The sequence below is a fragment of the Xiphias gladius genome, chromosome 14 (genome assembly GCF_016859285.1).
Source record: "Xiphias gladius isolate SHS-SW01 ecotype Sanya breed wild chromosome 14, ASM1685928v1, whole genome shotgun sequence".
NCBI lineage: Eukaryota > Metazoa > Chordata > Actinopteri > Istiophoriformes > Xiphiidae > Xiphias > Xiphias gladius.
In genome coordinates this window covers 17,868,012-17,885,107 of record NC_053413.1, presented here as the reverse complement: position 1 = coordinate 17,885,107, position 17,096 = coordinate 17,868,012, and the positions used below count along the sequence as shown (strand labels likewise).

Below are 17,096 nucleotides of genomic sequence, written 5' to 3'. Positions count from 1 at the left end.
GCAGTGTAACAATCATATATATCATAGCCGTCATATTCAGTTCTCTGAGGGGGTTGTGTTGTTTCACGGTAACTGGAAGTGTGAGTTAGTAAACGGAACAGAGAGAAAAAGAGAGGGCTTATTCAACAGCCAGAAGTAAATGCATGTGTGCTTTGCATTTCTGAAGGAAGAAGCTTCTAGCACTTATGTTAATTAGGCTGATTACTAGTCTTTTTTCTAAGTGTTGAAAGATCTACATTCATCAGCTATGTGTATGCAACGGTGCAAATGGGAATTTGAATGGGAATTTGAAAATGAGTGACTCTCAGTACTCTGGCATGGATGGGCTGTCGTGTCATTTTGCCCTGATTTGTTTATTATGCTCTCATTTGTATGTGAAAACAGCACTGGCGCTTTGAATCTGTACTGAAGGAGTCAAAAACCTTAACCAAACTTTCAGGACCCTTCATTTATTCAGCAAAGGAATGGCCTGATGTTGTATTTTGTTGAGCAACTTCGCCATCTGCTGGCCAAAGAGAAGACATACTACTTTTCTTCACATTTCCTTCAAATGATGACACCCATTATTGGATCCATATTATATATATATATATATATATATATATATATTTTTTTTTTTTTTTTTTTTTTTTTCTCTTTTACACCTGATTTGGTTTTTGATTAACTCACAGCCATCAAATGTTATCTGTTTTTTCATGCCATGATCCTAAGAGAAACGAAATTTCATCGTATTTGTATTGTTTTATAATTCTTGAACTTTTTGTTTCCCTTTGAACTTCAGTGTTCTCATTTCAAGAAGATATGGTGGCCAAAATTTTCAACCACTTCAATAGATAATGGAAATTAAAATTAAACTGACAAAATAAATATCTGTGTATTGTAGGTAATGCGTTTTTAGGGTCATTAAACTTAATAAACCAGAAAAAGATTTTTATTTTTGTTTCAGAGATATAATGTAATTTGTTGTGGTGTGTGTCAGTGCTGGTTTGAAACACATGTTCTTGTATAGTTATTTTTTAATCTCTAAAGGGACAAACAATTTTCAATCTGTTAATAATTTCCATCCTGATGAAAGCAGGAATCAAAGCAAGAGAAAACGGAGAAAATCTTCCCTCTTTTAATTTGACTCTTAATTTACTTCAATTACTATTTTCTCTAATGACATAAAGTGTATAACTCTCTCTGCAGCAAAACTTTTTTCCAAACACTGCAAACACCTGCAGAGCATACAGACAATAAACCACAGCTAAGGAGCGTTGTTTTGAAAAAGGGAGCACCATCAAAATGTATTTATTTATTTACCATGATCTACAATACGAACAGGGGCAATGTTCAATGCATTCAAAGCATTAACACAAGCGGTCTTAGACAAACAAGGTGAAGTATTGATGAGTTATAGATCCATTTGAGAGGCATGGAAATGAGAAATATACAAGATTGGATTTACAGAAACATAAAGGTCTTCTGCAGTGAAGAAATCAGGGTCTTGGTTTTCTAGTGAAGGAGACACAAACGGATTACTCACTCATACTGATTTCATAATGCAGAGTGATGTTGCACCAGATTAACAATAAATACACATGTACCCTCTTTAAGATGCCATAATGTATTTTACAAAGGCTTCATAATTTATGCATCCATTAGCATCCTCTTGGTTTTGCATTAGCTGCTCCACCTCGTCCTCCCTCATCTTCTCACCTGTGGTCCATAAGGAAGAAAGCAGGAGAACTGTGGGGTCAGTGTGTATTCTTATAATGGAAGCTTAGTTAAATCTCTTTGCCGTACGACTGCTCGACTCACCCAGTGTTGCCAGAACATGCCTGAGCTCAGCTCCCATGACTGTGCCGTTCCCCTCCTTGTCAAACACCCTCAAACCCTCCACAAAGTCCTCAAATGTTCCACGGTCTTTGGCCTTGCAAAGGTGTTGGTGTATGGGAAGAAACTGGTCAAAGTCGAGCATCTTGATCTGCATTTCTGTGGAAAATAACGAAAGTGGTGATTTTACCAAAGGAAAAAAAAACAAAACCGAATGGTTTTTAGCCATGGACCAGTGTTGAACCGTATTTGAACCTTCCTCTGTATTCAACAGACGCTGCCTTTGAACCAGATTCAGCAAAGACTATTGACGCCAGTCTGTCTATGCACATACAGTATACTGATTTGCATACTACCAACCTTCAGGCTTGGGCTTTCCAAGGACATACAAGATCTCTGCATTGGTAGGATTCTGGCCCAAAGCCCTAACCAGGTCACCACACTGGGCGTAAGTGATTTTCATCTCATTGTTTGGAGTCCTGTCAAACAGCTGGAAAGCATCTTTGAAATCTGTGAAGAAAAATGAAAAAAAAAGGTTATTCTTTTTGAATTCCTTTCAGTTCATTGTGATCTAAGAGTGAAGAATCTTTGACGAGACGCCTTGAAGATACTGCCTGTGTAGCAGAGCAATGATGTATAATGGCATGCCTCGGATAAAAGGGTCCTCTGTTGAAGACAAAGAGTCAAACCCTAAGGTGTATGACTCTACCTTGACTGACATACGCCTCCTTTCAAACTTCGAATGATGTGTTTACTTTAAAATAATAGCACATCGCTGAACCGCTGTATCCTCAGCTGTTGTTGAACATCTCTCACACACTAATGGAGAGCACGATCACAAAAAAACATTCATTCCCTCCATAAATAGCAGACAGTCCATGCAACACAAATGACAACTGTAACAATGAACTCGACCTTACCCTCAATTTGCTCAGGGGTGAATCCCAGCTGAAAAGACACAAAGCAAACAGGGCCATTAGATGCTGCTGCTCATTCAGGAATTAGTGCAGCTCACAGTGCACGTGAACGGGATTGACGGAAGAGGAAATTCATTTGAAAAACCAGATAAACTGTTAAGCATGACCCCTAACCATGCCTCCACCCTCATCATGCCATTCCAGCAGATCAAGTTACAGTATGCATCTGTTCTGATCATAGTACATTGTTTATCGGTGACCTTGGGTCTAACACCCCCTTCTTACAGTATGTATACTGTCAGCTACTGTTAGATTCATTTGAGTTTATTTTTGGATGCAATATTTGGCCAAGAATCATTGGTACTATAAACACCAGCAAGGTCAGTAATTCACAGCCTACTGATTGGGCTGGATATTTGCGTGTACATGTGCTGAACTTTTAAAAAAAATTAATGAAGCTGATTCATTTCACAGTCCCACACAATTTAGATTTAGAATTACTGAAATGCGTTGAGTTAAAACATGTGCTCCTATCTTGTTAGTTTTTTTTTTTTTAATTTATGTTCAGTTCAGTACAACATAGTATGTTGGTGTTCTCAAGTGTAAAGAGATGAGAAGCCAAGCTAAACTGTAAGACAGTTCACGTTTACAATCTGCATTGCACTCCCGTTTAATGTGTCATTCTAAGTCTAAAAATAAAGCCTAGTTCTGAATACCCATGACAAATGTTGACTATTTATACATGTATTTTTTGGACTCTCATCAGATGCTGCCCTCACTTGATGTCTGGATATCTACAAACCCCATCCCCTTCCATGAGGCTGTGTAAAAATGTTATCTAAAAACTTATCTAAGCATGTTTAAAGAGGGATGGTGGTGGATGTAATTATCTAGATTTTTCTTCCTCTTGGTTTTTCCACCCTTTTCTCCCTCGCAGGAATGGTGCGGGTGCTCTGCTATTCACAGACATAATGAAGATCATATTTTGTGGCTTTAACGGCGCTCCATTGTAACATCGCGGCTCATTCAACCAGGGAAAAATGTATCCATTGAGAAGGGGCCAAGTCAGCAGAAGATCTTTCCATAATATGTGGTATCAGCTAGTTTTCCTCTGAACTCCACCAAGAAGTCATAGCAGTCTGTTTTGCTTGCACTGCCAAGTTTAGGTCACATGGGGTCTCTGATGCTCTTTAAACACCAACTTGGCTAGTAACCATTGAACAGTTTCTATGAAATCACCCTTATTAGCTATAAACTAATTGTGAGAGAAATACAAACGTGACTATTTTCCCTATTTTAATAAACAAATCTATAGATGTTAAGTGTAATTTCCAGTGTGAGTAATCATCAGTAAAGGACTAACACATTCAAATCTATCTTCATCTCAAGTCAATTTACAGTCTTCCGGCATTGCTTAATATTGCTGTTCATGTTGTTTTACCGTCACTGATGCAGGGTCAAACACCGGGGTCTTGGGGCGCTCTGGCTCTGGGGGTTTTGGGGCCGCTGGTGCTGCGGGTTTAGGCTCTTCCTTCTTCTTAGGGGCCATTGCAAGAAGCTCTCAGGAGACAAATGGGGAGGACTGACACTGCAGAGGGATCTAGATCTAGAGGGATGTAGCACACTGCGGCTGGAGGCGGCCCATTAGAGGCTAGGTCCCTTTATCCACTATCCACAGGTGTCATCTTCACCCCCCACCCCTCCATTCCCAACCACACTGCCAACAATAGGGGGAGGACTATAAAAGGATATGCCTTTGTGCTTCTATTTAAGACAAAGGTTGTTGTGTGTGTGTGTGTGTGTGTGTGTGTGTGTGTGTGTACATCATCAGGATATGGATGATGGAAAACTATATTAACTGAAATCCGGGGCCTGGAACCCTCTGTTAATTGGGCTATTTCCATCAGCACAAGTGAGACCCTTTGTAGCCACCCTTATCTTAGACCGTTGACCTTGTTCAGTGAAGTGTGGTGGTAATTTGGGAGGAGGGGATGAAGAAAATGATGATTGTTGAACAAGAGGGGGGTGAAGTTGTTTGAATTACAATGCCACAATGTTGTATGATTAACTGCAATTCCCATCAATTACCGTTGATTATTATTCAAAATTGCAAACAGTGACACAGATTTATTCACTATGCACATGATGTGCCAGGACAAATCCTTGTGATGACCATTTATCTGGTCTGATCAGAGGGATTTGCAGAGCATTAAACTCAAATCCGCCCGAAATAGGATTCACAGAATGTTGATTCTGTCTGATCTCGGACTTTTGAATGTAGTTATATGTGAGCAAGCCTCTCTTAAAGTTCAGTGTCTAGAACACAGAAGTCTAGAAAGTAATCTGGCATGACTCTAGGTGCCACTCCATTCACACTTGAATAGAGACGGGTGGCATGCAAGGTGATATTTTCGGTGTCCACATTGTTATAAAATAAGGATCGTGTGTGTGTAAATGACTTAAACAAACATTCAGATAATTAGCAAATTAATTTTGAGCGGAGCAGACACCAAAGGTCATTCTTGACACATAGTTTCTTTGATTTCAGATTTCCTTCGTGTTTTTGCTCATGACATAAGGAACATCCACCTTGTGTGGAACCGCTCCTGTGTGAGCTTGTGCTCCAAAAATAAATTTGAACTTGAATTTAATCTTTTGCAAAGAAAGTTTTTCTGGTAAATGATTCCCCTACAAGGGTGTAACAACAAAGTGTACCATTGAAACGATGTTTTTTAACAAGAAATTAATCAGCAACATTAAAAACTTCAGCAGTGTGTGAAACTACTAAAAGGTCACTAAATCAAAGTGTTACCGAGGATGCTTCATCTCTCAAATAATGTGCCTTTAGCTTCGGTCACATTTGGAGAGCTCATTTAAATTTCATGACAGCAGGTAGAACTGGAGTCATGAAGATTAATCATAATTATCCTAATTACGAGGACTGACTAATCATTCTGCTGACAGCCCACAATCCTGCAAGACTAAATATGGTTTGTATGTCAGGATTTTCATTATTCTGCTTTGTTGTTATTTTTAATTTTGGGCGGGTGGGTGGTGCTGCACGTTCAGTAAGGACTGAAAAGGAGCTTTTGATTTGTGTGCGGGTGCTGCGATCTATTTTGATTTTGTGTCTCTTGACATATGGAGTTTGAAATGTGATCCGTCCATACATAAACAAGAGTGAAAACTTTTAAAAAAAAGTAAACAATATCTCCTGCAACTTCAAAGGCTCGATCCAGCCGGACAATGTCTGACTTTGAAGTCTCCATTAACAATATATTGATATAAATTCCGTCCTTTATTTGTGTTTTTAGACACGTATTTGTAGAATTTTTCATCTTGCATCAATGTGCCCAATAAATGGTTTATTTTTGTTCACTTCTGTAATCCCACAGACTTCGTTACATCCCTTTGTCTTTGCACTGAAAGATGCTACTCGACAGCTGCTTGTATTTAAAGCATAGGCTCCCACACATCTCATGTGACAAAAGTGGCAACCAGTCAAGTAAAGTAGTGGCAAATGGTGAGTTTTGGCAATTGTCAGGAAGCACACCCAAAACGTGGCCTTCATCATCATTTGTTGGGCTTGAAGTGCCGCATCACTGTACACACGTTCCTCTTATGTCTATATATTTACCTTTACACCTCATAGCCCGTCTTCTGGAGATGAATTGAATCAGTTTTGACGTGTGATGATTTCACTGTAGTGAATCAACTCATGTCAATCAAACACAAATCCTAGTGACGTAACTGGTGAATTAAATTAACGGTCCCGGGGATGATGTCAGAGACGATATAGGCTTTGGACCGAGATGGTAGCTCACATTAGCGAAACCTGTCAGTAAGAATTTGTAAAAAAGGATGTGCACGGTTTGTTTTGGGATTGTTACAGACAGAAAAACTTTTTGATATCATAGCAGGTTGACATTGTTCTCTGATGGACTAGGAGACACGGAACCATAATCTAAGGCCAAGAGAATCTCATCTTTGAAACAATTAAGAGAAACACAAACAGAAAAACAATTAGGCTTGCTCTGCTGATCTCGCCCTCGCTCACTGTGGCCTGGACTGCCGTGGAAGAGATGGGAAAACGAAGCCGAAAATAATCACCGGATTAATGCGAGCTGGAGACATAATAAGTCATTGCTGCAGTTTGTTCCTCATTATTTTCAAACAGCACATGATTTAAGTTGTCAGTGTCTGGATGGAGCTAACCTACATAGAGACACAGACGGACACAGTGTATGTCTGTCTGAGTATAAATGGATTCAGCCCTACATAGCTCAGCGCCAAACCCCCTTTCGGATCCTACCAGGTGACTGCCATTGACAGGCCGCAGCAACAATTCACGACACGACCAACATCATACAGTCAAGCTCTTAAAACATCCAAGACCTGTGCAGTTTGCTATTTTGGAGTTAGTCTGTTGTCCGGCGGGTATGTACCTTGGAAAGGCTCCAATCTGTGTACAATGCCGATTGTTACTTGGACCCATCAGACGACCTTCAGTGCAGCTGTAGCCTTTGCTGAATGTTGCTTTAACAGCCTGGGTAAAAGCAGGGCTGTTATATAATTACCCCCCAATGATGGTAGGGCAACTCATATGTGTCACTATTACTGTTATTCATTAAGAGAGAATCTGCGGCTGAAAGACGCAAAAACCACAAGTTAAAATCATTGATCGAGTGTCAATATATGTGTAAGTGGCAACCTACCTCGCCCTGCCATAAGTGCTGTAACAGTGGCTAGGTGTGAAATCCAGTTAGGGAAGATACCGAGAACCCTATTTTCAGAGGGAGGAGGTGGATGATAGGACAAGGCAAGAGGAAGGAAAATGCTACGACAAGAATGTAGAATCATTCAGACAATAGCTTCGATAGATCTTAATACTGAATATGAACTTTGAGTCAACTCCAGTGCTTTCCTTATTCATGTCAAAGTTGTGCTAATTGTTTACTGACACGTCTTTTTGAGCATGTGCGATTCAGTGTAGGCCAACTACAGGTTTTTGCTTTGTTCTAGCAGCATGTTTGTAAAAGTAGATACTAATGATTGTGTAATTGTAGACACTTTACATGATAAGGTGCACATTTTGCCGCTTACATGTGATAAAATAAATAATAAACGGTGCCTTTCCTAACAGTGTGTTTGAAGAAAGAAGATACTCTTAGCTTCGGGTTGAGTCTATAGAATTGATCAACTGTCACACTATGTGAGCATAAATCATCATAGCTGTAAATATAGTTAGATTGCCAATTGATCTACCTGCAGTGCATTCTGAAAGTATTTGGACCCTTTCACTTTTTTTTTTTTTTTTTTTTACAATTTGTTATGTTGCAACCTTATGTTAAAATTGTTTAAATTCATTTTTTTCCCCTCATCAATCTATACTCAATACCCCATAATGACGAAACAAAAACCGAATTTTAGAATATTTGCAAATTTATTAAAAAGGAAAAACTGAAATATCACATTGACATAAGTATTCAGACCCTTTATTCAGTACTTAGTTGAAGCACCTTTGGCCATAATTAGAGCCTGAAGTCTTCTTGGGTATGATGCGACAAGCTTTGCACATCTAGGTTTTGGGGGGTTTCTGCCATTCTTCTCTGCAGATCCTCTCAGGCTCTGTCAGGTTGGATGGGCACCATCGGTGGACAGCCATTTTCAGGTCTCTCCAGAGATGTTCAATTGGGTTCAAGTCAGGGCCTAAATGATTTAAATGATTTTAGCTTAAGGTTGCAACATGAAAAAATGTGAAAAAAGTGGAGGGGTCTGAATGCACTGTAAATGAATATTTATCAGTTGACAAAATGTCATAAATTTGGTATCTTGGAATGGTTTTTATATACAAAAAATGACCAATTACTCATATAAACCACCAAGAGTTTGAGTTATGGATTTAAACTCAGCCCTTTGTCTGTTTCTAAGTTGATCACTGTTTAAATATAGGCCTGTTTCCTGCTATTTACAAAGAAAAAAAAAATCTGACCTAAACCAACCATTAACAGCAATAGAAAATATTTTGGAAACAGATGTTTTCTAATTTTCGTTACCCGTATTAAAAACCGGTCAGTCAAGTTGGAAGTGGTTGCAGGTTCCAGTCTTGGCAAGACCCCTTTATTTACATTTAGATTGCTTTAAACAGCAGTATCAAGTGTGTACAGCACTCTGTAACTGCATTAACAGACTGAAAATCCCCTATGGCTCTGTATTACCCCTCTGTGGAGCTGCGGCTACACTGCTATACACACACTACACTGTGATAATTTACCAGCGCTCAGGATATAGTGTGTCCATGCCAATGCTAATACTAATAAGGTGGTTAATACACCGGCTGGATTCCTGGTAGCTGTGACATGTTCATTATCAAATCCACAAGGCAGTCAGTGAAGTGAGCGAGCATGTAATTAAACTGTCCCCTGTCCAACCAGTACCCGATGTGGTATCCAGTTTAGTGTGCAGAAGTGGCGATGGTGCCAGTCTGTACAGGCTTCACTCCAACATAGACTCTGTAGCCATGTTGTTTGGCAGAAATTCTTGTTTAGTAAAGATAATATAAACACTGTTTTTTGGGGATTCACGGCAGGATTTCCGTTAAAACATTTCTATATCAAACATTTTAGCCTCAATAAACAACATTTACTGTGTGCTGTTCCCGTTTATAGGGGTGTTTTTTTGAGAGTGTGGTTGTTGCCAGGGTCCATCATACAAGGTCCTAGTTTTAACTATTCTTGGTTCCATTCTTCCACAGTCAATTAAAAACCTCTAACGTCAGCATGTATCCTCAGTGTTGGGAGACGGGAAGTTTGTGCATCAGAGATTACACTAAAAGAGGACGAGGTATTATTTATTCAGGGACAGGATGTCAGTCTCAAGGCCTATAAGTTGACAGCATCTGTGCTGTCATACACCGACAGTAAACCCAGCAGCTGAGCCACAGCGCCCTCCTTTGGTCACAGTTTAACTAGCTGGACCTGAACACTAAATCCTGAATCTTCTTTTCAGTTATTCTATTTGTCCTCTTTTGTTTTACTCATTTCACTTATTCCCTGTCTCAACATAGATGTGTTTCCACTTGAATTCACACAAATAAAGAATGGAGTAATTTTTATGACATTTTTCAGATAACCTTGTATAAAAGTATCCTCGCATTAGATGACACATCATGTTGATTTGATTAAAACCCCATTATCCCTGTTCTCCATTATTACCCCCCCAACCCCGATGAGCAGAAAGAAAAGAGTTATTGAGGTAAGTTATACAGTATGTATTGATCCCCATTGATCACTCTCTAAGTTTGACTCAGCAGAGCAGTGGGCAGCCACCGTCCAGCACACAGCGACCACCACACATCAGGACGCTCTTGCTGCGAGGGGACAATGCTAACTGCCGCGTCACTGTGACAAGCTCTCTTTTATTATTATGATTATGATTATGATTATTATTATTATGAAATTGCATTCTAGGTTGTGATCTCTGCAGGCTGCAGAGACTGCATCAAAGTTACAAACAGGCATCTTGGCGCGGCTGTTCCTCACTTCTCTTCAACCCTATGCAGTGATTTGTTATTGATCAGTTAAATTACCTACTCTGCTCTGTCCACATCATATTTGTATTCTAGACAGATCTCTGTTCAGGGCAGTGGAGCAAAGTGAAACTGTGAGGAACCCAAGGCTTCCAAAGTAAACATATAGTATCTCAGTTTATTCCATAAAATTGTGAAAGTCTGTGTTCATTTTACTACAATTTTCAACTTCATTTCATGATTATTCTTATTTGTTTGCATTTTGATCTAATTGAATAACAATGGATGATATTATTGTTACAATGATATTATTGTCTTTTACATCACTTGATTAACAAATACCAGAAGAACTAGGATCCGCTGGACTCGGAGCCAATTTTTAAATGTTTCATTCACTGACCAAGGTCACAGCACAAACCTTTTAATGCCGCTGTTGTTTAATTGTTCCATTGTTTTACTATACAAAAAGTGTCAACACACCTGATTAAATCTGTAATGTTAAATCATATCAAGTCATGTTCTTTTGATCCAGTATTTCAAAGCAGTGCTATAAATGAAACGGAAAAACAGAATTAAAAGAATTAAGGAATTAAACTTTGAAACAGTAGTTGACAAATCAATCTCCAATCTGAAGCTTTCAATTTGATTTTCTTTGTAATTTAAGGACCTCCAAAGCTCGAAAGCTCAATAAAACCTACTAAATGGACCTTGTGGTGAGATTGATTTGTCGACTGCTGTCTCTAGGATAAATTTTCAACCTCAGCTGTTAAGCCGACATGAATGAGAAGTTCTTAAAGTCCTCAGAAATCTTCAGTGCCATGACAACTGCGGGAAATCCATCGGATTAGAAAGATGTCGTGATACAATCGAAAGCTCCAAAGCAGCTACTAAATCGACCTCGTGAGAATGTTTTGACAACTTACATACACCCAGCTCTTTTGTATTTGCTAAGGGGCTTTTTGTTTTCTACAACTGTCTTATTGTAAAACACTATGGTTACCTAGGAATTTGTTGAGGTTGTTGGGCATTATTGACTGTGAAACACTACAACACATTTCGTACTTCATGTGTGCGCGGCTGCTGCGTGCTTTCGCCTGTACTTTATTTGTGTTCTAATTGTGGTAGGGAATTTCAGAGCAATTTGTTCAATGTCGCAGTGAAGTAAAGTTCTAACTGGACACCCTTTGCGAGGACCCTTGTTTGGGATTTATGAGGTTGATAGTGACAACATATGAAATTCAATGACTAAATGTAAACTTCCCCAGATGGCTTTCCAACCCCTTGTGGAAAATAAACCCTGTCGTTCCAGCTCACGGTACAGTGTGTCACAGACCTGTTGATGTTATAGCAATCGCTTACCTCACGTTCCCTTATCTTTCTGAGCCACATATTTGATCAAAGTGGCCTCAATAGCTATAGACATAAAGGTGGAAGAATGACGTTTGTAGTCATAAAGAGCGCCACTATTTCTGGGGTATACCTTTGGGAGACCTGAGTGGGTGAGCTGTCAATACAACAAGTGTTGCTTCAGAGAAGATGAGCCGACCCCGATTCAACCACAACTAGCTTCCTCTGGGGGATTTCGGCAATTGATTTGAGACAAAGGAAGAGTATTAGTGGATTGTATGTGATGTTTTCAAATCACAGTAAATGGAAATGATTAAAAATGATTAAAAACGAAGCAAGGAAGAAGAAGAAGGGATTCCAATTCCAGTCCCAAGTGCTTATTCAGGGCGCTGTGGTCATCATGTGAAATTTATATTTAATCTAAATTAAATATGCAAGTGCTTTTGTCAGGGTTCTACAAAGAGTTGAAACTGTGGGTGGAAACATGAAAAAAATGTTCATATGGAAAAATCGTCACATCTGAAGTCATATATGCTACATGAAACAGTATGTAAAATACAACAATGATCACACATGAAAGCTATCATGTGTCCGCAACATACATGTGCTTTGAATTTAAATGTGGGTCTTTACAGACTTCCAGGAAATGCATCACACAGATATAGTGTTTCAGTGTCTCCATTCCTGGATTCTTGTAGATATTCAGGGTCTGTACCCTGAATATCTGTCGCTTGATTTTTTTCAGTGAATGTGTCAAATAAAAGTAAGAGAAATGTGTGAATGTTGCATAGTTTATCTGATTTTGAAAGGCATCAAAAAAAAAAAAAAAAACCTTCCGTCGGTGTATATTCAATACATGTCTCGCCGTCTCTGTATCTAGGGCGTGAAACTGTCGTGCTTCCAGCATGATTGCAAAATTCTCACTTCCTTGAGAACAGCACCATAGATACTGACGTCTGACTTCCATCTTTCAACTGACATAAATACAGGAGAAGAAGCATCTACAAATTGACTTACTATTGAGTGGGATTCAGGCTGCAATGGCAGCTTGCCAAGGTCTTCCTAACAAAATTACACCATAATTTTATATACTTGGCTGCAACATGAATCAGTAAATGAAAACCTCTTATACCCCTAAAAATACTGACTATTTGTCCTATGTTAATAAGCTCTCATCTGTTTTGTTGCTACTAATGGATGGCATTTGCCAAGCACTTGGGATACCTACAGCAGGTGGATATTAATCATTCCAGACTGATGTCGAGGATCAGAAGCGCTGTGTTTCTGTGATGAATATGACGGTGGAGGCTGCAGGATGAGGTGATGAGGTAAAGAATGAAGATTTCCGTAGCCAGGAATAAGTGCCATAACCAAGGGGATACTGGCATGGAGGTACGGTAACTGGCAGGTGCATTTAAATTGAACTTTTCAGAGAGAGTGTTTAAAAGAAAAGCCTTTTTTTTTTTGTAGAGAGAGAATTAAAAACTTGACAGATTGGTAATGGAGTGGAGATTAAGCATATGCCATGAACACGGTCTCCCCCTTGTTAATCTTTTGCAGCTTACAGTATTTTGAGTTTCCCATTGAGACACAGAAGGGTACAATCTTCTGCATGATGGATGAGCAAATATATGATCACATGTCTTATTGCTGGCTCTTCGTTTGTGACAGCTTTCATACTGTTCATTATCTTTCACCCCAGGAATAACCTATTCATGATGGGGCTGAAGCCGAGGCTGATTAAGGTTGAGGATGTTGTTACAGTCATACCAAGACCAACATAAATGGACAGAGTTTAAAAAAATAAAGGAAAGAAGACAAGTGGAAAAACCGAAAACAAATTAATAATCTGAGTACTGTACAAGCACGTGTTTCATAACATGCAGATCGTTTATGCACATGTTGGTGAGGCAGGCGCTGCTGTCATACTGGTCCTCAAAGTCTCTTATGTGTTACAGTTAAAAAACAAAACCTATCTCCTTAGGTTTCCTTTTGTACTTCTGTCTTGGATTTACTGGGCAAAGCAACTCAGCAACTGACTGAAATCAAGTACATGCTCCACAATAAGAGATTTAATTCGTTTTCTTTCATGCTTTATTTTGTAAGTACATTAAATGACAGAATGTACTGTATCAAATATCAAGGCAATTTCATTGTGTAAATCATCAATCCCTTAAATAAAAAAAAAAGACTATTAATTAACTTTATTTTTTGTGGGTCAATTTCCCATACACTGTCCGTGACAAAAAAATAAAAAATAAATAAATAAACTCCAGTTACTCTTGTTAAGTAATGTTTACTGAAAACCACAGTCCATCTATTTTAGAAAGTTATTTTTTTTTTTTTTATAAAATACTTGCTAAAAATAAATAGACATGACCCATTTTCAAAGATTTATGTCTGCAGTAATGGGGTCGGGGCTGAGTATCACAGACAGGGTACGGAAGTCAGAGATCACTGGGAGACAAACTAACAGATTGCTGTTTTGGAGGGTTTTTTTTTGTGGGATTTGATAACAAGAACAAAAATACAGAGCCATGACCGGACCGGGCAAAGTTCATCTGCTGAGGCTGGGACTGTGAGATGTTGTTGACATCTCCAGAAACCCAGTGAACCTTGAGTTAATATTTTTCCATAGAAAATGTCAAGAATGAACCTTCATGCTCAAACTCTTGCAGTGTTTCGCAGTTTCATCACAACACTGTTGCTGCAACGTATTCATATTACTTATGTTAGACTACGAGCCACCCTTAGAGCTCGTAGGAGGGGGTGGCCTATGGTATTCCTCATTCATTCATCGTGGTAATTTAGTTTCATATACTATGAATAACAATAATAGCGAACCTACTGTACATATATATCAGTAAAAATATCGTGGTCATCACTATTTAAATCACTTTTGAGCACGTAAGACCCATATCTTTCTAGATGTGCATCCTCAACTATACCTGCACATGTAATGAGTGCACCGTAGGCGAGTTAAAGTTGATACTGTCACATCATGTGATGATACCCTCAACAACCAGAGATTCTCGGACACTTTAGAGGTGTCGCTTGTGCGACAAATCTCCGCTCTCTGTGTGGCAGTAACATTTGGCGGTGAACGACTTTGATGCCGGAACGTCCAGCGCCCTGCTGGATAATGCATATGTTGTCTCAGTGCACAACAGCGGTCCATCATTACGTGTCAGCAGTGAAAGCTTTTTACACCAAAGCTATTTCTAGTGCGTCTTTGGTTGCTGCTCAGTGTGGGCAGTATTTCAAACAGCAGAGCTTGTGAGCTGATTACTGAATTACACAATTATTCTGCTATCATGGTGCACGGTTTAATAGCTGGAACATTACACCCATATTGCCACAGTAAAGAGCTTGTTCACAATTGAGACCACACATGAAAAAAACTGTATTGTACTCTTGGCTGTTATCGTATAATAGCTGCTAGAATGAGAATCAGTGGTTTTGCATAATGCTATTTTAGGGATAGCATTGTATTGTCAATGATTGCCACCAAATAATGGTGATCACGACCTGCATAATTTATTGAGGAGCATGTTTCTGTGTTCTCTTTTGAGAAAAGACCGTTTTATATTCAAACACTCGGACGTCTTCACACTTGAGTTGGTCTACAGAGGACATTAGACTGACTGCCGGCCTCAGAGCAGCAGATAGGAAATGCTTCAGAATCAGAAAGGGCACTTAAAAGGAACCAACAGCACTATCTGCTTTATAGAACAAAACGGATTAACTATTTAACGCTAGGAAAAGACGGAACTCATGATAATCTGATTTTAATGTTCTCTTCTGGGTCCTGGGGACTCCGGTCCCTCTATACCAGCCCAAAAAGAACACACTTGACATGGTTTTAAGAAAAGTTGGTACTTTAATACTTCTCCTAATTTTATGAAAACTAATTTATAAATGTGATTTTGAAACAATAACATGTTTCAGAAGTCGACTTCAGAAAGCTGTAAAACATGGTTAAATAGAGATGATATTCATTTGCTCTGTGTTTGCGACTGGTGTTGACAGAACTTTTTAAAGCAACGCTACTACTCTAAAATCCCAAATAAGTGTGTGCACACACAGAGACTTGTTCCACTACCGCCGTGGGGACATTCATTGGCATAGTGCATTCCCTAACCCCTTTCCCCTAACCCTAACCTAAACCTAATTCTGACCTGGACCCCAAAAACCAAGTCTTTACCATCAGAAAGTGGTGTCTACCTGTGGGGACCTCAGTTTTTTGACCCCAAGGTGACATGAGTCCCAGCGGATTAGTGTGCATTCAGGTTAAAGTCCCCACGGGCATATAAGAACAAGCACACACACTTGCACACTTGTGTGTGTTGCACGTTCTCACACGAGTGCATGTGGGGTCTAACAGGGGGTTCGACTTGTCTGGGATACAACTGACCTGTAACAAAAATAACATCACTATGTAGGACAACGTATTTCTTTGTCTGTGAAGGACATCTTGGCAAACGAAATGAATGTATATTTGTTCACACAGAGTCCATTAAATGTGCTATATTTCCTTATTAAGTGCAATGACAAGGCTTTATGGCCATGACTTTTCTCGATGCTCGTTTACATATTGGAGGGAGACCAGACGAAAAAATAATGAAATTTGAAAGAAAAAAGTGGTTGATTTTGCAGTTACAGTAATAATTATTATCATTACTGTTATTATCTTTAAGCCTACAGCATAAATACAACAGGTCCAGATCAGAAGTATCAGAAAACACATATTCGCGTGGAAAAAACTTTGTCTCTCTTTTTTCTATTACTGCCCTGAGGCTGCTCATACCTTGAGCAGTGGCTGTTTAATTTCCAGACACGTTCAAAAGCTGTCAGAGACGTTCCTGGATGCTTCTGAAGCCTTAATGTAAATTACAGTAAACGGTACCTGAGATAAAAACGGACATCTTCTGCGTTACGTCTCAGTAACCCAATGCTACTAGATGCAACTTTTGAGAAACTGCAGGGGAAAAAGCGTGGTTTGGCAAAGGCCCCGCGATCTGTTGAATGTAGAGTTTGTTTGAGGGGTGAGAAAATATGTCATTTCGGAGTCGTGGTTTATTCCAACGTAAGACAGTACGCACCAATGAGAGGCTTTTACGCTCCACCCTACCTGCCTCCTTTCCGCCCCCCCTTTTCCATCCACATACTCACTACTGAACACGACCTGCCGCCTGCCACATCTGGAGACGCTTCCCAGCACGAGAAACTTCAACTTTTGCGTTTTGCTCTGCGCAGAAACACTCAGGCGTTTGCGAATTATCTGTCCGTCAGGGTGAATGGGGCTCTCTCTCGATAGTAAGTAGAGATTCTTGAAGCCAAGTTGGCGTTTCTCCTCTCTCCTCTGAGCTTTTTTTTTTTTTTTTTTTTTTTTTTTTTACATCACCGTTGGAAAACAGAGCCCGCTCGGGAGTTTCATACATTCAGTTACTGTATTACTGCCACGCTAGGCTGTGTTATAGTTGAGCAAG

The 17,096-nt window shown here is 39.4% G+C and overlaps 1 protein-coding gene across 1 annotated transcript; it reads right to left on the bottom strand.

Annotated features, from left to right (window-relative positions):
- Positions 1-1,591: 1,591 nt before the first annotated feature.
- myl13 (myosin, light chain 13) lies at positions 1,592-4,296 on the bottom strand. The gene is made up of 5 exons (XM_040142921.1): positions 4,174-4,296; positions 2,736-2,763; positions 2,176-2,325; positions 1,801-1,974; positions 1,592-1,698 (listed from the first exon to the last, which is right to left on the bottom strand). The coding sequence occupies exons 1-5, from the start codon at positions 4,279-4,281 to the stop codon at positions 1,592-1,594; spliced, it is 567 nt and encodes a 188-aa protein (XP_039998855.1). The 5' UTR covers positions 4,282-4,296.
- Between the last annotated feature and the right edge of the window lie 12,800 nt (positions 4,297-17,096).